General features: G+C 41.9%; 2 protein-coding genes across 4 annotated transcripts; one reads left to right on the forward strand and one right to left on the reverse strand.

Moving 5' to 3' along the window:
- Positions 1-797: 797 nt before the first annotated feature.
- arhgef16 (Rho guanine nucleotide exchange factor (GEF) 16) lies at positions 798-18,387 on the forward strand. 2 transcript variants are annotated; one of them, XM_066643223.1, is made up of 15 exons: positions 798-1,069; positions 2,300-2,913; positions 6,101-6,155; positions 6,673-6,821; positions 7,184-7,240; positions 8,720-8,880; positions 11,487-11,639; positions 11,920-12,049; positions 12,177-12,251; positions 13,556-13,648; positions 14,399-14,553; positions 16,058-16,204; positions 17,100-17,170; positions 17,385-17,486; positions 18,070-18,387. In XM_066643223.1, the coding sequence occupies exons 2-15, from the start codon at positions 2,389-2,391 to the stop codon at positions 18,207-18,209; spliced, it is 2,013 nt and encodes a 670-aa protein (XP_066499320.1). In that variant the 5' UTR covers positions 798-1,069; positions 2,300-2,388; the 3' UTR covers positions 18,210-18,387. The 2 variants fall into 2 exon arrangements, with proteins under 2 accessions (XP_066499320.1, XP_066499322.1); XM_066643225.1 differs by lacking the exon at positions 798-1,069 and adding an exon at positions 1,442-1,565.
- Positions 18,342-26,516, reverse strand: ybx1 (Y box binding protein 1). Of its 2 annotated transcripts, none has more exons than XM_066643226.1 (8): positions 26,259-26,516; positions 23,304-23,367; positions 22,798-22,831; positions 22,575-22,664; positions 21,762-22,079; positions 21,334-21,431; positions 19,639-19,909; positions 18,342-18,722 (listed from the first exon to the last, which is right to left on the reverse strand). In XM_066643226.1, exons 1-7 carry the CDS (start codon positions 26,365-26,367, stop codon positions 19,681-19,683), a joined length of 942 nt encoding a protein of 313 aa, XP_066499323.1. In that variant the 5' UTR covers positions 26,368-26,516; the 3' UTR covers positions 18,342-18,722; positions 19,639-19,680. The 2 variants fall into 2 exon arrangements, with proteins under 2 accessions (XP_066499323.1, XP_066499324.1); XM_066643227.1 differs by having other exon boundaries at positions 21,346-21,431; positions 26,259-26,515.
- Between the last annotated feature and the right edge of the window lie 213 nt (positions 26,517-26,729).

The raw sequence follows: 26,729 nt of genomic DNA on the forward strand, positions 1-26,729 counted from the left end.
ATTCCCCAGATATCAATCTGACTGAGCATTTGATAGAGGTTCTGAAAAAAAACGCATGAATTTCCCACTTTACCACCAACAGGACATGCAGGATCAGATGATGTAGTGACTCTACACACCAGAACACCTTCAGAGGTCTTGTGGAAGAGCCCATCTTTGGACAGATCGGGATTGTTTTGGCAGCAAGAAGGGAACTACCTACAGTAGTAAGCAGATGGTTTTAATCTTATGGCTGAGTGGTGTGTGTCCAAAAATGTGTAGAAACCTCATGATTGGGCGGAACGGTGGTGCAGCAGGTAGTGTCGCAGTCACACAGCTCCAGGGACCTGGAGGTTGTGGGTTTGAATCCCGCTCCGGGTGACTGTATGTGAGGAGTTGGTGTGTTCTTTCTGTGTCTGCATGGGTTTCCTCCGGGTCCTCCGGTTTCCTCACACAGTGTGTGTTGCCCTGTAAAGGACTGGCGCCCCCTTCAGGGTGTATTCCCGCCCTGTGCCCAATGATACCAGGTAGGCTCTGGACCCACCGCGATCCTGAACTAATTCTCTCTAGGTTCAGGAAAGCATCAAATGAAGCCTCGTGTCCAATGCCAAGTGTCAGCTGGAGGAGTATAAACCCATCCAGTGCTTTTGTGATTCAGAAATAATCGACCAACATGACCTCAGTCAGGTGTTTTATTTTCTACGGCGAAACACCATCAGATCCTCACTGAAATGTTCCAGTATCTAGTGTGATGTCTTCCCATGAGCATTTAGGCAGTTAACACGCCAAAGAGACGCTAGACTGCTTTTTGATACCTTCGTTAAGTGAGCAGCACATACATTTGTCCAGAGGGAGGCGAGTCTGTGGGGTTTGTTCACTCACCTGGTGTGACGCAGTGTGTGTGTGTGTGTGTGTGTGTGTGTGAGAGAGAGAGAGAGAGAGAGAGAGAGAGCAAGCTTTTCATTTCAGGAAAGACGAAGCAGTGCTTTCTAGGGAGCTCCCAAGAAAACTAACCAATAAAAACTACATGAAACAGACATTTTTGCGACTGAATGGACGTCACAGGCGCTGGAATGACTGTTGTTTAGAGGTAAACGTTATTTCTGTGAATTCTCTGAGGAAAACTTTAACAGTTTAACAGTGAGAAGGTCTGTGGGCATGTTGTTTTTTTTCAGTTTGCAGTAAATGGCAAGTCGTTGACAGAGTCCCTCAGCGGAAATGCCTGGGCTTCAGTGTTCCTGGGCTTTAGTCGTGGTTGTCATTTTTCGAATTGTTTTCGTCATTTGTTCAGTTCTTTTTAAAGTGTATCTCTTGCAGCACACGGAATGTAAAACCAGTTGCAGCTGGTCTGTGTATCTTTACTGAATAGCCCTGCCCTAATTAGCGGTAAACATCTCACAGCTGGTGAACAGACGACTGAAAACGTCCTTCTCCGTCGACTTGAGGAATTCGTTTATTAAAGGAAATGTCCACATATTTTCTGTTTCGCCTCAGCGCTCTTAGTCTTTCTGACTGACCTTCATTTAATGCACATTCCCGCAAACACAGGGCCACAGGGAAATGTTTCAGAAGTTCAAGGATAAGGAGTATGTTACCAAAATATCAACATTTATCAAAAATCTAACGAGTGGTTAATAGTTCTTTTATTTATTTAAATTAATTCTGTTGATTTTCATCAACATCTAAATTTTATTACAGTATATCATTTCAGCATCAATCATCTCACAGTGCACTGTTTTTCCAGTCTGTTTATTTCTTTAAGAAATGAGTATTCACTTCTGGATGCTCCTCGCACATTTCCTAATCCACCTGTTAGCTTCTCCCAATCACCGTATACTCAACACGCTTGAAGGAGAGCGCTAACTTCCTGTTTTGTTAAAGGAATACTATGTAATATTTGAACTTTAAAATGACAGTTTCAGAATCATTGAGACGCTCCACAGAGCTGAAATGTGGAAAACAGGGCCTCTGCTGTTGCCACTGTGGGCTCAGCACTGTAGAAACTGCACTATGTAACTTGTGGAGGGGGGTAGGAAACCAACCCCACCCTCCCCTCCCCTGTGATTTCAGGTCAGTGCTGTAAAAACAAATTATACTCTACAACCATAGGGGAGTCCAGGAGTTGAATCTAATCATACCTAGAGTTCCTTTTAGCAAACGTGGCCCCTTCATTACAGTTTGTTGTCAGGGCTGAGCCCAAAAGCCCAATGAATTTTGTACGATTGTCAGCATGCAACACAGGTTTGAACTTAACTGTGTTCTGCATTATAATGCTAACTGCTTTAGATGACACCCCATCCATCTCTGTTCCTGCACACAGGTTTCAACAATGGTCTGCTGACGGTCCCAAGCTGATCTTCCCTGCATTACAAAAAGGTTCTCAGGAATTCTATTCCAGAACGAAACTCGATGAACACAAACATGTCTCACAGGCAATCCCAGGGATCCACGGGGGACCAGTCTCCCCTGTTATTGGAAACCATGTTTTCTTCACAAGTTCACCTGGACAACCAATCGGGACCGTCTACATCGAACACTAATCTTTCCCCACCTGAGGAGACAAACCAGACCCCTGTGGTGCTCAGCACACAGAGCCAAACAGCGCAGAAACTGGGCACCAGGCAACTCATCCCCAAGAACCTGGCCATTAGTAGCCGCCCAAAGAACCGGCACCACACCACAGTGGTCACGATGCCGGTCAGCTTAGAGACACAGAAGAGCACCCAGCGCTTCTCCCACAGGCCAGACATGTCCTGGGAGGACTATGACAATGATGATGATGGCTTCTCCTTACAGAGGAACCGCAGGAACAAGTCATATCGAGCTGCAGTCACAAGCCTCGATACCAACACGACTGGGTATCTGGACCTGCTGCAGCCCGTCACTGAGGAGAGGTCACCCAGCCCAAAGCCTCCGGCCAGCCCAGGACACAAGGTGAGCCCCAACTGTGAAACCTTAAAAGGGAGTTCAACCACTTTAGCTTATAACTACATTTTGCAAAAACGTCTATAGTTCCATGTTGGTTAGTTTTGCAGGATTTTAGCGTAAATTATGACAAATGTCTTTCTCAAATGTAATCAACCAGTCAACAGTGAACTTGTATCTATACTCATTGTCCATTTTTTCAGCTCCTCTTACCATAGAGTTGCGCTGAATAGTTTAATCTGTGGCTGCCCAGTCTCCTCTAGTCCTTCATCAGTGGTAACAGGACGGCTGATCACTGTTGAATGTTGGATTATTTTCAGTTTATTAGTGGCACTGGGGGTTTTAAAAACTCCGGCAGCCCTGCTGTGTCTGATCCACTCACGCCGATGGTTTTTAAATGTTTAATTTAGAGGATTGTTGGATTATGCAAAGTTTGCTTCTTTAGGTTTGAGCTGAATGTATGAGGCTATTGTGGCTCACAATGATGGAAGTTTATGGCCACCTCCTTAAGTTGATATCTCACACAAACTCCCCTATGTAGTTTATGACATTGTATCACAAACCTCTATGTATGACAGTGGACTGGGGACAGTTTTAGCTTGTCTTTTGTCCATATTTATATTGATATTAGTGTCAGAAACTGCTTGAGCAAGTGTAAGATTACTTAACAGCTGAAATTTAGTTTTCAGTGTTTATTAGTGTACATAAACCCTGATTACTCACACGGCGAATGTTTTGTTGAACTTATACTGTATCTTTGCCAAGAAAGTGCCACATACCTGTGGATCTTAATGACTTTAATGATGATCATATGTAGGAGGAGTGTCTTGGGAAAAGGATTAATACAGCGTTATGTAAGAAACATCGGTGATGTACATCAACATGAAGAAAGAGCACCATGCTCTAGAGTCTTAAATAGTGAAGTCAGTAAACAGGTGGAGAGAATAAAGTGCATGTGATAGCTGTCACATGAACGTGTCGGCTGGTATGATAATTACTAAGCATATTTAACTTGTATTTCCCGTGATATACTTTAGTATTTACCCCCTTTAAAAGTTTAAAGATCAAGAAATGAATATTCAGCTTCCAGTTTAAAGATGACTTCAGTTTCTTTATATTATTCAGTAACACTTAGAAGACTAAAGTGATTATTTTTTTTAATTTCCAATACTTTGATGTTGATACCAGTTCCCAAACAGAGCACATTTGAGTAGCTTCTTTTAAAAATCAAGAGCCTCAAAGTGTGTGTGGTTTAAAGCAGAAATGAGTGTGACTTGGTGGAAGTGGGTGGATTCACTGCCTGCAGCAGGCAGCCGAGTAGATTAGTACCTTACGTACACGGTGTAATTTACACAGACAAACAGAGGTCGTCTTTTGAACAAACATGCTTACTGACCTAGTTTGGTGATGAGACCAGATAGTTAGGCATTGAATCTTGGTAGTGAATATTTGGTAGTTGGTGTTACTGAGATCCTTTGGTCAGGAATACTGTCATATATTCTACATTCATTACATGTGAAGTTACATATTTCAAGCCACAGTACATTACTCCATCAGTTCAGTGGGGTTTGAAGGCAATCAGATTGTGGCACAGCTGAGGTGTTATTGAAGCCCAAGTCGAGTATCTTGAGCAGTAGTCCAGTTCTTTTTCCCCCTTCAGCAACAGGTAAAATGCTTTTGAAACAGTTTCTGGTTCAGTTGTAGCCCCTTTCCTGGAGATGCCTGTTTGCTGTGGCTCTTGATGCACTAACCCAGGCTGAGGTCATCCCTGCATCTTTACCTACCACATTTTCCCCTTCTAGTCAACTTTCCTTTAATATGCTTTGATACAGGGGGGCACGGTGGTGCAGCAGGTTAGTGTGACAGTCACACAGCTCCAGGGACCTGGAGGTTGTGGGTTTGATTCCCGCTCCGGGTGACTGTCTGTGAGGAGTTTGGTGTGTTCTCCCTGTGTCTGTGTGGGTTTCCTCCGGGTGCTCTGGTTTCTCCCACAGTGTTGGTAGGTGGATTGACGACTCAAAAGTGTCCATGTGTGAGTGTGTGAGTGAATGTGTGTGTGTGTGTTGCCCTGTGAAGGACTGGCGCCCCCTCCAGGGTGTATTCCTGCCTTGCACCCAATGATTCCAGGTAGGCTCTGGACCCACCGCGACCCTGAACTGGATAAGGGTTACAGATAATGAATGGATGGATGCTTTGATACAGCACTCCACCTTTTCCACTTCCACTGCCTTTTCAGCAGTGATCAGCGATTTCGGTTGTGTTTACTGAACTTGACCAAGGGATGGATTGTATTTATACTCTTTAAATAGTCTGTAACCGTTTATCCAGTTCAGGGTCTCTTTAAATAGTAATTTACTTACATTTGAAATGAAATATTCTAATCATTTAAGATAATGGATTACATATTTTCATGAGCTTCATGAGCATTACTGATGAAAACAGATTTTAATTTGATTATGAACAAATATACGTTTTGTTGATATGTGATTTAGGTTTCTGAGATGCATGGTTACATTACGGAAAAAGATTTATGCTGTAAGTTGGTTTCCAACGTGCTCTAAAGGTTTGATGACTGTTACAGAGGCACATTTACTACTTCTGTTAACTTCTGAAATCAAGTAACCTGAAGTACTCAGTTTACATTGTAGAAGCAGAGTGAGTGGGGGGGTGGGTTGTGGATATTGTGAGTCCTTAAATAACAACAATAACAACAGCGTTCTGCTTGGATTTAGTTCAAACGTTGACAAAAATGTATTGAATTTAATATCCAGCTCTACCACTAATGAATGGCGATTGCATTGTGCTTCGTGGTCTGCCATAATGTAGAAGCATATGTTTAATGATTTCTTGCAGTTTTCTCGGAAGCTTTGAGATTCACAGCGAAGTGTTTAGGGACATGTGCGATTGATCAGTGCTCGCAGCATGTTGTGGAAAGTTTCTGCAACATAGCATTCCATCACTTCATTTAGTGATGAGTGCCATTAAAATGAGGAATGTTTGACACTGATGCAACTTTAAAGTACAGTTCATGATCATCGCTCAACAAAGTTCATGAGTTACTGGCTTCTCCCATTGATTTCTAAAACCATGAAGCCTCTCACATTCCACAGGGATAAGATCAGGTTTCATTTCTCTCTCTCTTTTTCTTTTTCTTTCTCTTTCTCTTTCTCTCTCTCTCTCTCTCTCTCTACTTTAGAGAACCTGGGGTAGAAAGAAGAACCTGCAGAAACATGGTGGATCCTTTAAAGATGGTAAGGGATCAAACAGTAGAGAAGAAATGCATTCTCGGCTATGTTCAAGTTATAAGCCTCACAGCTCAGTTTCGAGTCTATACTCGGATCCAAACCTGCTGCCGTAATCATTCACATTCGGGTCTCTAAGTCCCTCATGTCTGTCTTGTTGTCAACGTACTTTTAAACCTGAAACATCACACGTACACACGGTCTAATCATGACATGCCATACTTCATGATTCATCTTTAAACTAGCAGCACACGTCTTTGTTTTTACTCTGAAGGACTCATCAGTTGAATATTATTGCAACGTAGGATAACAACACTTTAAATATGTTACTCATTCATGCAGATGTTGCAATATGTTTCCAAACTAGGACCCAGAGTAATAATGGAACAGCTATGGTTTGAAAATTTCAGATTGTTATTGCATTAAACCAACACACTGTTCCACATCAACCTAGCAGTGTGAACGTAGCCTTACCATCCCCATAGCAGTGATTGCACACTTCATGACCACAGTGATCTCACCACAGATCCAAGGTTCTACCAGGAGGTTAAAGAGCGAGGCCTGCAGCCCAACGCCCTCAGCACTGAGGATGATGAGCAAACCCAAGATGAGGACCAGGGTATTGTGGTAAAGAACTACAAAGCAGCCTACATGACCTGGAGCCAGCTCCCTCAGGTAAGAGAGCTGAAGCCGCAAGAGGAAAAGTGATCAAGTAGTTGAACATTGGACAGATGACCTAGAGTTTTAAAAGACAGGGACTGGTAGGTTCTGTCATCAGCTTATCAGCATAAATAGGTATTGTTGTTGTAACACAGCTCCTTGGGTATTGGGTTCATGTTCTCCCTGTGTCCGCATGGGTTTCCTCTCATGGTCTAAAACCCTGTATAATTAAATAACATAGCATAATTAAAATAAAAATAAAGTATTGCCCTAAACAAACCAAAGTGTTATCAAGTTTGAAGTAGCGTTATTAATATTATTTTCCCAACAAACCCCAGCTTCACAAATGTAGCCACTGTCCCATTTTGAATTTCCAGGTGCAGGAGTTGGGCATTCTGGAGACGATTTCCCCTGAAGAGCGAAAAAGGCAAGAGGTGAGTCTCGTTTTTCAGTAATGAATTACCACACAGCTGTGGCTGGTTACTGGAGTGTCATTCAGTGTTACAGGGTTGTGCAGTGCTGTATTGGTTAATATAACACAGACTGACTGGTGCATGATGACGTAATTCACAAGGTGTTGTTTCTAACTGAAATGTACATTTCTCCTCTCTTCCAATAAATAATAGAAAAAATATTTGGTGAGGCTTTGTCTAGTGTCAATTGGCCAAAGCTTCACCAAATTGTATCACTATTATTTACTGGAAGACAGGAGGCATCTGAGAGAATTGTCTTTAAATAAATAGATGTGATTATATTTGGTGAGGCTTTGGCCATTTGACAGTAGACAACTTTGTTTATTTTCTACAGTTAACCATTTCAAATATTGGAAAATGTTTTAAGATGTTTATTAGTTTTGTTGGTTAATAGAAAACTCTTAAGATGTATTTGAAGCACTTTTCTTATATGAATTATGGAAGAGTTTTAAAGCCAACACATGCCCCAGTGAGAACATATTTAATCAGAAAGCTAGGGTACATGATCAAATGATGTGAAAATTACTCTTGAACTTTACGTAACCCATCGATGTAAAGCTTATCCCAGGTTCAGATTCAAATTCAGGGAAACGGGAATTTTCAGTACTTTCCAGTTGCTGCCAATGTGGCCATATATGTCTGCTTCTTGTGTCAGACTGCAGTTTCACTGCTGTGTAAATATCAAGGTCCACCTTTTACACACAAAACAGCCACACCCAGTTATCCTATTCTCGGCTTTTCCCTTTTCTCTCCCAGGGATTACGCATGGGGTCAGGTGCCTTTAGTTTTCCTATGGGTTTCAGTAACAGGCAGTTAACGATGTCTCACTCATGTTAACTTTATTATTATGTATCAAAGGAAAATTAGGCCACTGTTTCTTTTTTAAGAGGTTGTTTTGTTACTGATACTGAGATCATACTTGGTCCTCATTAAATAAAATTGTAGACATGTGTTGTGTTTCACCTGAGTGATGGTCCTTGTCTATATGCATTATTTTGTACTTACTCTAAATGTTATCAAATGGTGGTAAACGTGTCATTTGAGTTAATCCTTAAATAGTTCCAGTGTGAACTGACGGCCGGTATCCTCTCCGTTTTATCATCTGCTCGCTAATGTACAGCATTATATTGCGCATGAGATATTAGTTATTACCTAAGGCTAATGTTTAACACTAAACTCAACCACAGTTGCCCATTTTTACATTGTTCTGAAGGTGTTGGAGATGCATGTAATCACTATGTTGTACATGGCACGTTAACATCCTTCATGTGTAAAATAAAGCAGCATGAGTTGTGGTAATCGGAAATGTCCAAAAAGGACCACGTGTCTTATTACTGGCCTCTTAAGTGTATGTAAGCAATGTAAAATTGCTTATTGCTGTGTCTGGCTTCATCTCTTTGTCTTTCTTCATTTCTTACTTCATTTCTTGTCCTTGTTTAGGTCATATTTGAGATCATGACGTCTGAGTACTCTTACCAGCACAGTCTGACCACCCTAGTGCGCCATTTCAAAGGCAGCGAGGCCCTGAGGAAGACCATGACCGCAACCGAGCACCATCACCTGTTCTCCAACATCGCAGTCATCCAGACGATCAGCAAACGGTAACTTAAACACAACCAAATCCATAGTTTGGGGGGGTCAGAACTATTAGGTATACACTTCCCCTTACAATGGTGCACCCATTGTTGGCACAGAGGTTCAGTTATACACACTCTGTTTGGTTAATCTACATAGAAAAGCATGAAATAAAATAGGATGTTTTGGGGCAGCTGCACATGAGGCTAACGTCACCATGCTCAATGCCAAGTGGTGGCTAGAGGGATATTTAGCCCCAAGGAATGAGCTGTGGAGCAGTGCAACTGTGTTCCCCAGAGCGATGGAGCTTCACTTCGTACCTTTCGGATGAGTTAGGGTAGAGATAAACTTGCTGTTAACTACAAGTTTGCGTACGCATCATGGCTGCCGTATCCTGCATCCGTTTGGTGTGTAGGTTCTTCATGTCTTTAGGAATTAAACGCTATGTGTACGCAAGGTGCAGTACACACATATATGGTAGGGGGCAGTGCAGACTATCCACAGCATCACAATGGAAGAAAGTTTGAAGAAGGCTGTTTCAGAGCCACTCAGCAGTATCACGTGACTTCTATAGACACACCCACAATTTCACTAGTGGCGCAGCAGGTAGAGTCGCAGTCACACAGCTCCAGGGACCTGGAGGCAGTGGGTTCGATTCCCGCTCCGCGTGTCTGTGAGGAGTTGGTGTGTTCTCCCTGTGTCTGAGTGGGTTTCCTCCGGGTGCTCCGGTTTCCTCCCACAGTCCAAAAACACATGTTGGTAGGTGGATTGGTGACTCAAAAAAGTGTCTATAGGTGTGAGTGAATGTTTGTGTGTGTTGCCCTGTGAAGGACTGGCGCCCCCTCCAGGGTGTAATCCTGCCTTGCACCCAATGATTCCAGGTAGGCTCTGGACCCACCGCGACCCTGAACTGGATAAGCGCTTACAGATAATGAATGAATGAATGAATGTTTCATAGCCAAATGTCCAATTACTCTGGTCTGCCCTCTAGTGGAAGACTCCGGTTACGAGTGTTGCACGTAGCCAAGTATGTGAACAGTTATGTTCACAATGCAGATTTTTGTCTATTCAAACTCATTGCCAAACTGCAAGTATAACTCTACCCTTAGAGTGGTGTTTATGATCCAGAACTAATCAACCGACATTAGTCCCTGACCCCACGAATGTCCTCCTGGCCGAATGCTTTCCCTGGTCTATATTAAATCTGGAAAAAACGTAAATCATACTTTATTTTTACTTGTACTTTTACTCAACTGTGGGATTTGTGTGAGGGGAATAAAAACCCAATTTCAGACCCTTTCAGTTGTCCATGTGTCATTCATAAGGTTTAAACCTTGTAAAAAGCAGCTGAAGGAAAAACATTAATTGATTAAAGATGGAGTTACTCGATTATCTAACTTCAATGACTAGAGATGCACACATCAAAACACTAAATGTTAAGCTCCTTCCACAGAACACTTCCAAGTGTGTCATAGCTGTGTTCTAACATGTTTTATTCCGACACTTGTGGTGTTCTCTTGAGTAGAGGATAAGTCAAGACATGCGAGTCAAACTGGTTTAGCAGAGAAACCACGGCAGGGTCATGTTTCTCAAAAACACGGTTTCTCCACACTGCAATGGCCTTTACTCTGCCTCCAAATCAGAAAGAACTGACCCAGACTTGGGTCAGCTACCTGAAAGTACTGTTACATTGCCAGAAAATGGCACTATTCCAAGCCAAGCCAAGTGATGCATAACTGCTTTGCGAATTCTGCCGTTAGCAGTAGGACATGGTGCTTGAGATTAAGTTGTGTGTGGGCACATGGGAGGGACTCGAGCTGTTTTTCTCAGCCTGGGAGTTGCCGTACAAGCAGGAGAAAAGGAAAGGAAAACATACCTCCAGTTCATTGTAATATTCTGGGTTTACAGTACTATTTTCACAGAGAGCATTCTTTCAGCTCATAACCCTGAGAATTGTAGCGTTATTAATTGTGATTTCTTAATTATATAGCTAGGAATGTAGAGTGGTTGCATACCACTGTTTAATTCCTCTTTGCAAAATATAGTTTCAGGTTGCAGTTCTTGATGCAGTGGCGGATTGTATTAAGTGACTGTGATTTTTCCCCTCCCCCAAAATACTCCTGAGTCCATATGGCTATGTCCATAATAGTAGCATGAGGGTTTTTCCAACTATACCATCCAACTATATTACACTCAGAGATATCCTCTGACTTTATAAACTATAGATGGTGTAAGACCTAAATGCTTCACAGTTTTGTAAACTCAAAGTTTAGCACAAAGTGTTCAACCACAACCCATCCTTGTTTGTGACGAATAAGCCTTTGGTGGATGCTCGGTTTATACTCAGTTTTAACGTCTCGAGCTGTTACCAGTTAAACCGCTAATTGAAACCTTCCAGAATAGTGTTACTTGTATGAACTTGTCAGCCTTATTTTGCCTCTGTCCCAACTTTGAGTGTCTCTCAGTCATTTGTTTATAAATATGTTCAAAATACACTTTAGATTTGTACTTTTAGGTGTTAAATAGAGATTCATTTAACAGACTTCAGTTTTTAGTTGGTATTGCATTTTAAGGAAGTGTCAAAATGTCTGGGACACTTGGGGATTGTTACTTAAAGCTGGTTTGTTTTCAGGTTTTTTGGGGACCTTGAGAGGCGCCACCAGTTACACCCTGTCATTAAGGACATCAGTGATATTGTCCAGGATTATGCTACCAACCACTTTGATCCGTACATCGTCTATTGCGCCAATGAAACCTTCCAGCAGAGGACGCTGCAGAAGCTACTGTAAGCTCACATTCAGAGTCTGAGCACATCAGGCTTGAATACAGAATAATAAATGATCTGTGGTTACATACAGTGTTTTGGAAGACATTTGTAGGTATGTAGCAGATATTCTGTGCTTAACCTTAAAAAGCCCACCTTATATGGGGGACCCGCTCCATGGAGCATAAAGTAGTTACATCAAAGGAGTTGATTATTTATTTCCTGTCTGCTACTTTTTGGTGATCAGAATGCCTTATTGAATATTTAATGTGGTGTGTGTGTGTGTGTGTGTGTCCCTCAGTGCAAGTAATACTGCTTTTAAGGAGGTGCTGAAGCAAATTGAATGCAGTACGGAGTGTGGAGGTTTACCCATGATCTCTTTCCTCATTCTGCCCATGCAGAGAGTGACACGCCTGCCTCTGCTGATGGATGTGAGTGCCCCCAACTGTTTCAAACCTGTGCATAGGAATAAAACACATTGTAGCTTTATCACATGCGGTATGTTGTTGTTGTTCCATGATTTGACTAAAGCTGCCCTCTTTGTTTGTGTTAATGTAGACCATCTGCCAGAAGACCACCAAACAGACGCCTGATTACTATGCAGCTCGCTGGGCGCTGAAGGCCATCAGTAAGGTACAGCATGCACTGTGTTCACACCCACTTCACTCTTGCACAAACAATATTCAGATGGCTAAGCCCTTTGGTGTCCTAAGCCCTATTCAGATTGAAGGAGTGTATCAGGGGGTGTTTGTAATGAAACATTTTAAACATCTCCTCAGTGAGAAAACTCATGCTTTCAGACTGCATTAAAATCACTACAGGGCGACTGACCTTACTGCCTGCACCTCGACATCATTCTCATCTCACAAGTGACACTCCTGATGCCCACAGCTTACAACGACACTTTTTATGCTCAACATTTGCCATATTGGGTAGTGTATAAAGGACCCGTGGGTCCTCAGTGTAGTGGATACAGGCAACAGTTTCGTAATCAGCCCCCTCTCAGCTCTTGTCGGCTGCAGGGTTGTCCAAACCCACCCAAGCCTTAAGGATTTTCCACCAAGGTTCAGCTTGAAGTGACAACTTAAGTGGGCTTTCTGCAATTATTTTTTTTTCCTCACAAAGGGAGTGTGTGGCCGAGCCTTTTCGGGCAGGATTTAAGTTTATAAGAATACAAGTCACATATCGAGTGTTTTTTCTTTTTAATATTACTCTTATTAAACTTTGTAGTAACAGGAGTTTACTGATCCATTCCAGGCTCTGAAGGTTTGGGTGTCGCATGGGGAGGAATGTGCATCCAACTATAACCATATGCAGATACAGGGGGTCCTCGCCTTACGACGTTGATCCGTTCCTACGTTGCGTCGTAAACCGATTTTCGGTGTAAGTCGGAACATACGTACATTCTGTACGTAAATAACATACTGTAAGCACTTATCCTATCCTAACACCTATCCTCCTCGGTCCCGAGCCGCATAACCGCATATTCTTACGCCGCACACACCACACACGAAGTTCGCATTACGACGTTTACAACGCAAAACCACTTAAGTCGAAACAAGGCTTTATACAGTAAATGGGAGATGTGTCGTAACTACGAAACATCGTAACTCTGGACTGACGTAACCCGAGGACGTCCTGTATGATGTAGTGACTGAAAAAAACATGCCAATGTAATGCTAATGTAAACAGGACACTCTCATTCCACAGACTAATACATTTCCCTGACCAACATGTACATGAATGTTTTGTGCAAATATGGAAATATGTTTTTAATGCAAAGGAAAACTCCTACACAACTGTTGTGAGGTGATGATTGTTTGTTTGTGCTTCTTTTTTTACTGATTACCTCCATCTGGTATTAGTGATACTTAACACCTGTCTGAGCTCAGCGCGGTTCTAACAGGTCTCTTTTCTGTTGCTTCTTTGTCGGTCAGCTGGTGAAGAGTTGTAACGATGGCGCCCGGAGGATGGAGCGCACTGAGCAGATGTACACCATCCAGAAACAGATGGATTTTGGGAAGATCAAGGTCTGTACCACAGCACTGTAGTCATATCTGAACCGTCCACAGTTAGACTCCTGCTCTGTTTATGGCAGTGATATTCGCCTAAATATATTCTACTAATTCCACTACACTGACATTTGCATAAACACTAAGAAAACAGTTTAAGAATGAAGAAAGAATGAAGAAATTAGCAGTTGCATACGGATAAATAAATAAGACTGGGCGCAAGGCAGGAACACATCCTGGAGGGGGCGCCAGTCCTTCTAATTAAATAATGCTTACAGCATATCTGTTAATGCCATGCAGTGCTTTCTTACTGTCATAGTGTCATACAGTATCAGCAATCAGTTTTCATATTTCTTATCCTCTCAGTCACCTAGAGAAAAATGCTTCAGACTTGCGGTGTGTACAGCGCTGAACTACCAGCTATAAACTTACACTATTGTTAGCCCTCTTACCCATAAAGATTCTGAGCTTCTGAGTAATGCAGATTGTTTCTCCAGATTTTTGTCATTTCCTTTTCAGTTGCAGGTGTTTTGAAGGAAATAGCTGTTAGGTTTCAACCCTCAGATAGGTGAGGAGTGTTAGCTATCAGGTGGAAACTCGCCTTGAAACAAATACAAACATGATTTCTTTGATATACGTTTGTGTAAGAACATTATAATTTGACTAAACACTGTGGATTAAAGCTCTTTAAAATACTTTCACACTACCGTTCCCTGACTTACCTCCTCTTGCTCTCCTGTGTGCTTGTGTGTTTGTGCTGGTGTGTAGCCTTTCCCGTTAATCTCGGCCTCTCGCTGGCTGCTGAAGAGAGGTGAACTGACCCTGGATCTGGAGGAGCTCAGCATCTTCTGGAAGGCTTTCAGCCACAAAAGCTATTCCTTGTTTCTCTTCAACGATGTGCTCATCATCACTAGGAAGAAAAGGTAGGTCTACCATCTTTCTTTTTTTTTTCACTAATTAAGGCACTTCATAGTTCTACAGTTACAAACTATAATCCATCTGCAAATTTGTAAAGCCATTTCACCATGTTCCTCACTGGTCAGGGCCCCCACAGGCCACACAACAGTTTTGATTTTTTTTTTTTTAATGTGTGTAATTTTTTAGTGTGGTTTAGTTTATTCATTCATTCATTATCTGTAACCCTTATCCAGTTCAGGGTCGCGGTGGGTCCAGAGCCTACCTGGAATCATTGGGCGCAAGGCAGGAATACACCCTGGAGGGGGCGCCAGTCCTTCACAGAGCAACACAGACACACACACATTCACACCTACGGACACTTTTGAGTCGCCAATCAACATACCAACGTTTGTTTTTGGACCGTGAGAGGAAACCGGAGCACCCGGGGGAAACCCACGCAGACACAGGGAGAACACACCAACTCCTCACAGTCAGTCACCTGGGACTCGAACCCACAGCCTCCAGGCCCCTGGAGCTGTGTGACTGCGACACTACCTGCTGCACCACCGTGTCACTCAGCAGTGTCACGTGACTCCTATAGACACACTCAGAGTTTGATTAGCCACTCTAGACCAGAGAGCGACCTCTTGGTTTAGTTTAGTTCATATTTAATTGGGGCAGGAGGTCAGTGTTGTGGAAGTGCTGCGTTGTGAGTGGCTTCAGGGTCAGATCTCAGTGGGGGGTTTGGACAGCTGCTTTAATGTAGCATGCCTCACATTCCTACATTACTACTGCAGTAAATCTCAGGGCCATCACAGTGCATCTGCTCCTATATAAGAGGAAGCACAAGAAGTGTGGCCAGACTGCAATTTAGCCTTGTGCCTGTCGTGAATGAGAGAACATTGGCTTCAGACTTGTTCCAGGCCTGTTATTAAAATAGTACAAAGTGCAAAGGAGAGTGTTATTCACCACAAGAAAATACCACAAGAACTGTAAAGGCAATGTAAAGCAAAGAATCCTTAAAACCCCCATTTCAGATCATTTTTAATGTTGGTAGTTCCTTCCACCAAAAACATAGCCATCAGCTTTGAGTTAAAGCTTTGAATTTAGTGAAATGATATCAGCATTTTCAGGTTTCTCTGTATCTGCTGAATGTGTGCCACATTAGAGCAGACAGAAATGATTATACACTTCATGTACAAAGGGTGGTCAAATCTCTTTCTAACATTGAGTTCAGATGCAGAGATAACAGTGTTTATTGGAGCTAGTTCAAATGACATGTATTTTAAAGTCTTCCTGTTAGTGTAGAAGCTGTTGCTGCAACAAAGCGGGCGAATCACCAAAATACCCCTCATTTCAGGAGAATGTGGCCTGACCAGATTCAGCGCAAAACTCTTGAGCGTGTAGTAATCTTGGGTCAGGTGTTTTTCTGTGATGTAAAGTGACACCAACATATTTGTAAACCCTGTGAACTAGTCAGAGTGTGTCTTTAGTTGTATTTATCTGTTGACTTTGTGCTGGTGTGTGCAGTGAGGAGAGCTATGTGGTGTGTGATTATGCCACTCTGGAGAACGTGGAGGTAGAAGAAGAGCAGTGTGAATCTAAGCTCTACCTGCGGCTGACCATGAAGCCCAACAGCGAGGGGCGCTGCGAGAAGATGGCTTTCGTTGCTGAAAAGTAAGTGGCTCTAAATTCATTGTCTCTAGCTCCATCTACTGGCACAGATGTGTACAACTGTCAAATGATTTTCCCAACCCTGGTCCTGGAGGCACACGTGAGGTATAAAATGAGTTACACTGATTTTGTGCTAGATTTTGCATAGATGGCAGTACTTCAGGGTCGTCCAGCCTCTTCGCCCGAGTCCCTCTGATTAAATATGATGAGAATAAAGAATATAGAGAACAAAGCGAAAACTTTAAAAAGGTGTCACTGCTGGGCACCTCATTTTTAGAGCAAACGAAGGCTCAGTCTCATTTAAAGGCTAAGCACCACTTAATGGACCTCCATGAATATTTCACATTATTTTAGTTACTGACATATATAAGTATGAATTAAAATGAAAATAGCAGCTTAATTTGCTTTAAAACTGACAATTTTATTAAATTGACAGAAAAACCCGAGCTCGCTACGGAAATTCTTGAACGCAACCGTGACGTCACTGGTGGACAACAGCTGAACAACGCCGCCGTTATACACACCTTAAAACCACTGCACATGAGTGACGAGTAAAATGCCTGTGGAATGAGATGGCAGTATTGTTTGTCATCCATCGTTCAACTTACCATTCAATATCTGAACCAGAACTCATTAACGTTCTTTGGCTGAATGCCATCAAACCTTTTTTTAGTTAGTTACCAAACTTCTTTGAAGGTACCACAGCACCGAGGGACAACCTACTGTCAATAACCTCAGTTTTTGAGGAAATGTGGAGTGTCCAAATATATTGTCATATACTGTATTAATATCTAATAATAATAATGAAGAATTGGTAACCAAACATTGTAATGGTAAGGTGTTCAAAAGCATTAAAAAATTATAATAACTGTAATTATTGATGGCTGTGCATTTTCAGGCTGGAACGAGCTCGCTGGGTCACTGCTCTTCGTTGGCACAAGCAAGCAGAGATCATCTTTGACAAAGACGGTAAGTGAAAGGTCGGTTGTTATGATGGTGTATGATACTGTACAATAGCACACTTAGTACAAAACTTGTATTTAAGAAATTTCATAACTATTTTATTATAAGTTGTATGGTATTACACGTTTAAAATTAGGTGTAAGGTATTAGTTGTCATAATTTTATTTGGATTTGGCCTCTTTGAAACTGACTTGAGTTTATGTATTGTTGTTTGTCTCAGACCTGCCTCAATACGAGTCCATCAAAGCCTATATGCCCAAAGAGCCGGATGAGCTGGGCCTACAGCAGGCGGAGGTTGTCATCGTCCTGCAGCAAGTGGATGGTGAGGATTTAGTGTAATATTTAGAGACATTAGTTAGACTTTGTGTTCCTGCAACAAGTCCTTAAACCAAGATTAAAAATGTAAAGGGAATGTTTAACCCTTGAAACACTGCTGTAGGGTTAAGATAAATTGAATTATGTAATTCGCAAAGCTCAGTACAACATACCGACTACTCTCAAAACAAAACCATGCACTTGTAAACACCGGTTGCAGTCTGTAATGTAGAGGGGAAAAATATTATTTGTTCACGTTCATTTGGGGAACTGAAGCCTACCAAACTAAAAACCGAAACAAAACCACTTAGCATATTATGGGCTACCTATGTCACTAACCACTGGATTAAATAAATGAGTCATTCTAATTTATGTGAGAGCGCATATACAAGCATAAACCGCAAAAAAAAGTGCTGAACTGTATCCTGATTAGATAGAAAGAATTATACTGTTGGGTTTTGACACAAGTTTAAGACCCCACGCCTGTGTTTACTTGTGGAAAAAAGGGATACCATTCTGACTGAAATATTGTTTGATGTTAATCATGAATGAAAATGAACCACTCGTTTCATTGTTGAACTGTTTTGCAGATTGGTGTTTTGGGGAGCGGATGAGAGACGGCGAGAGAGGCTGGTTTCCCGCCAGCTGCGCCACACAGATCACCAACCCGACGGCCCTGGAGTCTAACATTCAGCGCATGGAGCGACTGCGCAAAGAGACCAATGTTTGATCAGACTTTGAAACCGCACATGACTTTCCCACCAAAGGACTTTGTGTAATTGAGAAAGGGTGGGGATTTTATAGAGGTAATCTTTATATGGTGAATGAACTACCTAGTGTACACACAACTCAGAATACAAAGTATAGTTCAAACTCAAAAGACAAACCAAGCAGAAGCTTCGTCTTTGACTTTTATTTTGAGCTTGCCTTTGTTAAAATTCATGTTTGGATACATAAAAAGTTATTTAAAAATGTCAAACTGACCAGATATCAAATTACTTTTTTTTTTTAAAAACCATTTGGTGTAAAAACTTAAGACCGATTTAGAAAAACATCTGCTGTTTCCCCAAAACTTTTAGCTGTCACATAAAAATAATGGAAAAAAAAAACAGGTCTGCATAGATTCTGCAGGCAATCGGTGGTAAATCTGGTCAAACGCATGTTGCAAGCTTGGACGATCGTCAGGTCAAATCTGGTTCTTATTGCTCAGATCTTGGATGTTTCTTCTTGTTGTTGACAAAAACTGCAATACAAAAGAAACAAATAACAGTCAGCTGCAACTAGTCCCCAACGCTAGGTTTGCAGTGCTACTGTAATGCAGACTTTGCAACTGGCTTTTAACACAAAAAAATGTCTCCCAATGATTCCAGAGCGAAAGGCACAATAGAGTGTGCAGGAACCAGGCATTTAGTTTGCTTTATCAAATCCATGGCTTTAGCTCATGCCGTCGCTGAACAGGCTGATCCAGACTTGTGTCAATGGAAAGTGCAAACTAAAGCATTGCTCTAGGGCTATCAGCCTTTAACTGAACTGGGCAATATACCAAGATGCCATCCGCTGTGGCATTTGCCCTTCCCTTTCCTGCGAATGTGGCTAAACCAGCGTATTATACATGAGGAAGTAAACATCTGACATTTATATTTGAGTGTTGGGGTGGGTGCATATGGAGTGACAGCTTGCATGCATCCCAAGATGCTTCAAATGTCTCATTGCAAAGTCTAGAGCAGGCACAGATGAAGCCATTTTACCGGTATTGACAGCTGCAGTGTTTTCTTTTACTTAGTTGCTTACTATTTTTATTTCATTATACACAGACAGTCCTGTGTGGAAATCTACCCTCAAAATGCAGAAGAGCTGCCACTGCTGATTGTGTTTTAGCAGAACTGCAAAAGGTTATGATACTAGAACATGAGAATCCCTGGATCTACAGGAGCCTTCATTTTACAAAACATTCATTAAAGGCCAAAACATAAGATGCCACCTTACCAACACTCATACAATTGAAGTAGCTGCAGAAACGTTTTATTGAAAAAACAAACAAAAACAACCCAAATACTACACCCAACAGTCAGTGGTGCCTGAAAAAGACCTGTAACCAGGTAAAGTACTGTGTATCACTCTGAATCCAATCTAACAAACGTGAAATCCATGAAACCAACCCGGCAGGATGGTGCAAGATGGTGAAGCCGGCGGCGGATGTTTTACTCAGCCCCGCCTTGTTCGGCTTCGGGAGCGGCTGATTTGTCTGCAGATGCTTCAGCTGCCTTGCTGTCTTTGCCGTCTTGAGGCTTGGTGGTCTGTGCCCGTCTGCGACGGTAGTTGAAGTTGCGGCGGTAGCGGCGCTGGCGGGGCTCCTGGTTCTGGCCGCCCTCACCCTGGTTCTCTTTGTCCTCCTCCCCTTCTCGCGCTGGCCGGGGACGGGGGGGACCCCTGTCACAGACGAAACGGTACATAATTGCCACAGCACATGCACTACTCCGGAATTAAACTTAAGAAAATATAAAATATAAGCGGTATACAAATTAAAGAATTAATAGGAAAAAGATAAAAACCCAAAGAGCTGTTGCTATTCAATTTTGAGCTGCAATAGAGAGAGAACTTGGGGGGAACATTTTGAAAGTGCATAGAGAATAATTTCTTTGACAATTCTCAGCCATCACCTGTGTGAGGGCTAACTTGATTTCTCAGATTTAAGCCAAATCTACAGACCAATACCATTCTGCTCACAAAAATAGTTTTCTGGACAATAATATCATGGCATTCCTGTGCATTAAAACCTAATTCCCAGTAACCATTTAACTAGAAAGTTTAAAAAGCTGCATGTGTGTTCTGATGTGACCACTATGCACATGCCTTCAAAAGACCAAACTTCTAGACTAAAAATTTAGTAACAAAAATTCACAATATTAAGATAATTTACCATTTCCCTGTTATTAAAATGTAATGTCAAGATTTCACCTCTACAATAATCTGCATTCTTGAAGAGACAGGCCTCAACACTTAAATTGTAACAATCAATTAGTTCAGCTGGAAAAAGTGTGACTCTGGTCTGGAACCAATGAATCTGACAAGACCAAGTATGCAGAGACCTGGCATCATCACAAAGCTGTTTTACCTGCTTTTCTGACACTAAAAACTAAAAGCCCAAGCACTACAGCAAAAACAGGAGCAAAGGATCATCCCTGGTCCACCAAAGAACCACACTGTGTTATGGTCCTCATGAGACATAGAAAATTACCCATATAGTTCAGACATTGTCTTCTGATATTTGTTTCTGGATTTGGGAATGCCAAGATCCAGATAAACACCAGCTGGGTCCTTTCTTAAAAGGTTTTCTAGTTCACAGCACTCTCACCAGCACACACTCGGTGGAAATGTTCAGAGTACGAAACACTGTCCATACACAATGCCCAACAATAAGTTGTGGTAAAATAAACTTAATTTTTCAAAACAATAATAATATAAAAATCTGTGATCCAAGAGCAACTGATTGTTGATATCACAAGAATGCAGACAATTTTATACACAAAAAATAGGAAATGGTCTGAATAGACAGCTCTGAGAAAAGTTAGCTCTGTCTAGCTGTTTATGAAAATACTGTAGCAATGCTGGACGCCATGAGAGGAACACTAATATCCCATTATGGCATATATGAATCAAGACAGTAATATCTGTCCAGCCATCAAGCCAATTTTATGAGGATACACAAATGGCAATTGAAGACAAACCATTAATGATCGGTATAATCACTTTGTCAAGTTTTCACACAATGACTGCCAAATATAGGTCAGTCAGTCAGTTCCCCATCATCTCAATGTTGCAGCGTCATGGAAGTGAACAGGCAACATGCAAACCTTGGTCTGAACCTTGGTCGGAAGCCTCTGTAGTAGTTCTGTCTCACTGGTTTGTTTCCCTGGTCTGGACCACCCTGGATCTCATCACCTTCCCCACCCTAAAACGTGACCAAACAAATAAATGATCATCCTATTAAACATACACATGCCTTTGACATTCTTATCTTTAATCTTCAGTTATGGCACAAAAAATACAATAAAGAATATGGTCAACTTAGTCAGATATTTATTCTGATCTCATTGTAAGAGATGCGTAAAAGCAGGAGAAATGTCAAAACACTAAAATATCACGCTAGGATAATAATAAAAATAACTTCTTGACCTATATATACACACATATATATATACATACATATACATACATACGCACACGGGTTCACTTCTACAAAGTGATTTTCATCATATTAGTTGCCCTTCCACCAGCATACCTCAGTCATCTCTCCTCTGGGTGGTGCGTTGGTATATGGGGGTCGACGTCCATAACGCCTCCTGACATAGTATGGGGGATAGCGCCGTCTTCCAGGGAAGGAGGGCTTGCGCTGCTGCTGGTCACCCTCAGGAGCATTCTCTCCAACCTCTCTCTTCTCACGCCCCTCTCCCTCTCCGTCACTTGGGTAATTCTCCTGGTAGTCACGAGGAGGACCCCTCCTGCGTGGGTACCGCCTGTACCGGTTCCTGTCGGCTGCGTATTTACTTCCCTGAACGGGGACGCCACCCGGCCCAGTAACATTGGCCGCTTCAGCACCCTGAAGACATGATACTCCGTTATTAAATACGATATTTAAAGTATGAATGCACATTCTAGTCACAGGTTTAACACCAAATTCCAGAAGCATCACAAACATGAATGTGAACTGTCGAGAAAGTTATATCTAACATGGGCATCAAAGAATACTGTAATTCAAACCACCATGCCAAATGTTCTGATCGCCAATCAAAATTATGGACAAAGGAATGATACGGCATAATTTTAACTTCCAATATCTAATTAGCACTCAGAACATTTCAGAAAAGAAAAAAAAATAAATAAATATATATATATATATATATATATAATTGATCTAGAACCTAGCAGATCACTGCAGAGTTTAAAATTTATTTGTAAAGTACTAGTCAAATAAAATTCTACTAGTGTTAAAATAAGTTTGATTTAGATTATTGCTCATAGCAATCATATACTCAATTAACAAATGAAGTATTAGGTGAAGCTTTTAAGAGGTAAAAATCTGAGTAAACCTCACCTTCTCTCCTTCAACCACATCAAACTCCACAGTCTCTCCATCCCCAACACTGCGAAGGTATTTCCTTGGGTTGTTCTTCTTTATGGCAGTCTAGGAACAATTAACATGCAGGTGTCAGTTATGATGCCATACCACATACTTAAACATATAAGATAATTATACTATAAACTAAACTAGTTCATATGCTAAAAATAAAGCCAGAGGAGAAAAAGAAAACATGTACCTGGTGTACAAAGACATCTTCTTTTGTGTCATTCCTTTAAAAGCAAGGGAAAAAAAAAAAGACCATCCATGTTAGCAACAGAGGCACAATAGATACAATTACCTGGACCAACTGGGTTTAAGTAGTGATTAAAACTCTGTGTAAACAGTAGAGTGCTCCAGCCAGAGTAATCAGTGTTCTGCCTATAAGCATTTCAAAGCTCTAATAGGATTGAGGATGTTCCCTGACCCACATATCACTGCTGTCCAATTATAAACATGCATCTTCCAAAAGAGTAACTTTACAGAAGAAGGAAAAAAAACAACAACTTTATATTCAGTGGAAGTCAATGTAAAAAGATAATTAATTCCAAGTCAGTCTGGAGCATTTCTTTTGGTCCATTCATGATGAAATTTTAAGACAGCTGCTGAGTTCAAATAATGTAGAAAACTCAAAATACAGATAAATATTTTTAATTGGACAGTGACAATAATTCCTGGTGTATTTAAGGGGTGCAAGCCATTTACCTGTTGATGAAACCATAGCCATTCCTTACATTGAACCATTTCACTGTCCCCAGGACCTTTGTTGCTACAAGTAGTGGGAAGAAAAAACACAATTAGCAAACAACTTTGTAATGTTTAAGAGGACATATGAAATTGTCTGTGTCTCAAATGAGTATACAAACAGTGCGTCTCTATGGAGAAAAGGAGCCTATAACCATTGCCAAATTCTAAGCAGACATTTAGAGGGAGTCTATTTTTAACCTCCAACTGGTGTGCTGTTTATAGTCTCTGATAGGAGCAGCTGGCTTTGCAGGGCAGTAGTTTTTTCCCTCTGAAAAGTACTTGCTTTGCCATTTCTGGTACTTGTAGGACCATCACTAGAATCTTGAAACGAATCTGCTAGATATTTCTTGATGTTCAACAATGGCAAGAATTTAGGGGGGAAAAAAAAAAAGAAGAAACACCCAGTCAATGGGTAAAAGGCCACCTCAATAAAGGTAAATTACACATGTTGTGGTCTCACTGAAAATGTATATTTGAAACAGTCCTTAGTCCATGCAGCATCAATGTGTATGGACAGTATTTTTTTAAAGCTGTTTTTTGCACCATGCCTTACTTTATCTGTATAGAACAGGCAGCATTGACTTGGTTACTTTTAGAGCACCTTTCCAGAAAAAAATCAAATAAAAACTAAACTTTGTTTGACATGTCCATGTGGTTTTTTAAATGCTAGTTGGTGTATATTGTGTACACAAACAGTAAAAACATGGCAGACCATGTCTGCTTTGAAAATACTGTGTTCCAAAGTCTCAAATGGGAGAATTGAGAAGCATGGATTTCCTAAACAAAAAAATTAATTAAGAAACCAATCAATTTGTTAGGCAAAAGGCAGGGGGGGGGGGACAGACAGAGGACAGGACACATTGCATATTCATAGATCCACACATTCTGGTGTGTTTGTAGATTCTCTTTATTTTCTTTTAAAAGAATTTCTAAATACGCAAATTTGATGAACAGAAATTAGCTTTCAGTGGTTTAACAGATGACGAGAGGGTTTAAGGCATGACTTTTTTTTTTTTTTACGTGTTTCATGTCTTCATGAGCACAGTTGTGTAACAAGTTCTCCTGGGCCTCCAATCCATGTCCGTCGCCTTGACTTGAGTTCGAGGAAATGAGAGTGAAATAAGGAAGACTAAGTTACACGTGGTGTAACACGTAATTACTTTGAGACAGTTGTAGTAATTTTTCTGAGGTAAATGTCTCCGATATCGAAACGATATGAAAACAGCCGTGTTTCGACTTTGTGCGTGTTAAAATGAAGTCCTTTTTTATCTGAGGTAATGTTTAGCTGGCTGTGCTAACGAGCCTCAGACCGTGTGAAGATGCTCGGTAAAGCGCAGTGGCCTGTTAGCCACTAGCTTCAGCCATGTGCTTGGACAGGCGCCAGTCAGAAAACACCGAAATAATCTAGTGTAAGGGCTAGGAGACACAAAATGTTTTCCGTGTTTTAAAGTCGACGTTGTTTATACAAAACGGAGATTTCCCGTTAAGCTTCTCCGGTCTAACCCACACCGTACGAGCTCGGCGCTTAGACAAAAGAAATCCCATCATATGAACAGCGCGGCGGACATTTTGGGAACGGTAACGCTGAAGCTGGCCTCTCGCGTGAATTCTTCGTTCCACCTTAAATGGTGCAGCAGTTACATTACAGCGCTCAGGACGCCCGGGACCAACGTCTCTGAAGAGTGGAGACATTTAAGGTGGAATAAACTATTCGAACAAGAAGCCAACTTGGACATCGCAAAGAAGGGTAGCGCCAAACACAAACGGCTCAGTCAATGTTTGGACTGAGAGAAAATCGATAGGTTAATTAAAAGATATAATGGCAGTTTGAGCTCTGTGTGTAGCTGGAAACAGTTGAACGTTTTCGTTCGTACTTAATGCAGTAGGCAAACAAAGAGATTTAGCTTATTTGCTTGGTAATTTCGCCTACACCAGACAATACAATGTTAATGGTTAAGTGATGTTAGGTTCCTCGGATGTGTTAATCCTAGGTTTAACCCAATCCCAGTCGAAGAGCGTTTTCTGTTTGCGCGCTCACACCGAGGGAGAGAAAGGGGTCACGGCCAAGGCCAACATTCTAGCATTAGCTGTAAATGAACAGCAATTAAGACAACGTTGGTGTCCAAAGACTTACACACTACCTCCCTATCTCTCCGACACTGAAGCCTGGTGCCATTTTATCCAGACAACAAACCAGTCAGAGTGTAGTAACATTACTCATAGTAGCTGGTGTAATAAGGGGTTAACGGAGCTTATCAGAGTCGAACCGACGTTCCCGGAGGCTGGTAGCCGGCCGGTGTGGCCTCCCCATTACAGGCCTCGTGGTAGCACCCAAAGCTAACCTCTCAAGTGAGGGGAGATGTTAAATCACAGAGGCACAACGGCGGGAAGATATAACATATTTGAAAACACATTTTTAACCGTCACTTTTACGTTCAAATCAAATTAACGAGTAGCTAGTGGCTAATGTCATTAGTGAGAACGGAAACCTGATTTGAGCGCCGCTCTAGAAGCAGCCCTCAAAACACGCTGTGATAGCGACACTACCGAGGGAGCTGTAACCGTGTTGTAATGCACACGTAAATATGTGAGTAGTCCATAAAACGAGCCACGATACGTTTCGATTCGTTACTGCGCTTCTTCAATTAACGACCATTTAGTAACTAGCCGTCCAACCTAAACACATTTTCCCTGGTACGGTTTCTACAGAGGCACACGACGCCAGAAAATGTCCACGGCACAATTTATGGTAGAACACAATAGTCGATTAAAAAGCTAAATACTGCTCTATCAAGTAACGTTAAACCTCACGGACCCCGACTACTGAGGTGCGTTAACGTTATCTTTACCAGAAGTCCCTCAACACACACGGACACTGTAGTCCTGGTTTGACAACCGCCGTTTTTCCCTTACCGATGACCTTCTTATCCCCCGCGGAAGCCGCAGCTGCCGGGCTGGATGGGCTCTCCGCGTCGGCGGCAGGCTGTTGCGGCGGCTGCTGTGTCTCGGCCTCGCTGCTCATGGTGGTTCCCTGTTGTTAAAGCCGGCGGTGGCTCTCTAGTATGTTTCCCGGTGCTAGATGGTAACCTGGGCCGGGGGTGGTGGGGGCTACTGCCTTCGGGCTCTCAGCTTTCCTTTCTCCGCTCCCGTTGCCGATCGAACTGGACGGAATCACAAAAGAGACTGGAGGATATTCCTCAGGCGCCCGCCCACTCTCTCAGCCGATTGGTCCAGAAAGCAGTTGACAACGAGGTACATACCGTCCCTCGAGTTCATTGGTTGGTTTCGATTTCAGTTATGTCGCACACTTACATCTTTGGCCTGTGATTGGTTTATCGGTTGCTTTCATTCCGAGAGGGACAGAAACGAATGTATCGCTCTGGT

This window comes from Hoplias malabaricus, chromosome 14, assembly GCF_029633855.1.
Source record: "Hoplias malabaricus isolate fHopMal1 chromosome 14, fHopMal1.hap1, whole genome shotgun sequence".
In the NCBI taxonomy this organism is placed as follows: domain Eukaryota; kingdom Metazoa; phylum Chordata; class Actinopteri; order Characiformes; family Erythrinidae; genus Hoplias; species Hoplias malabaricus.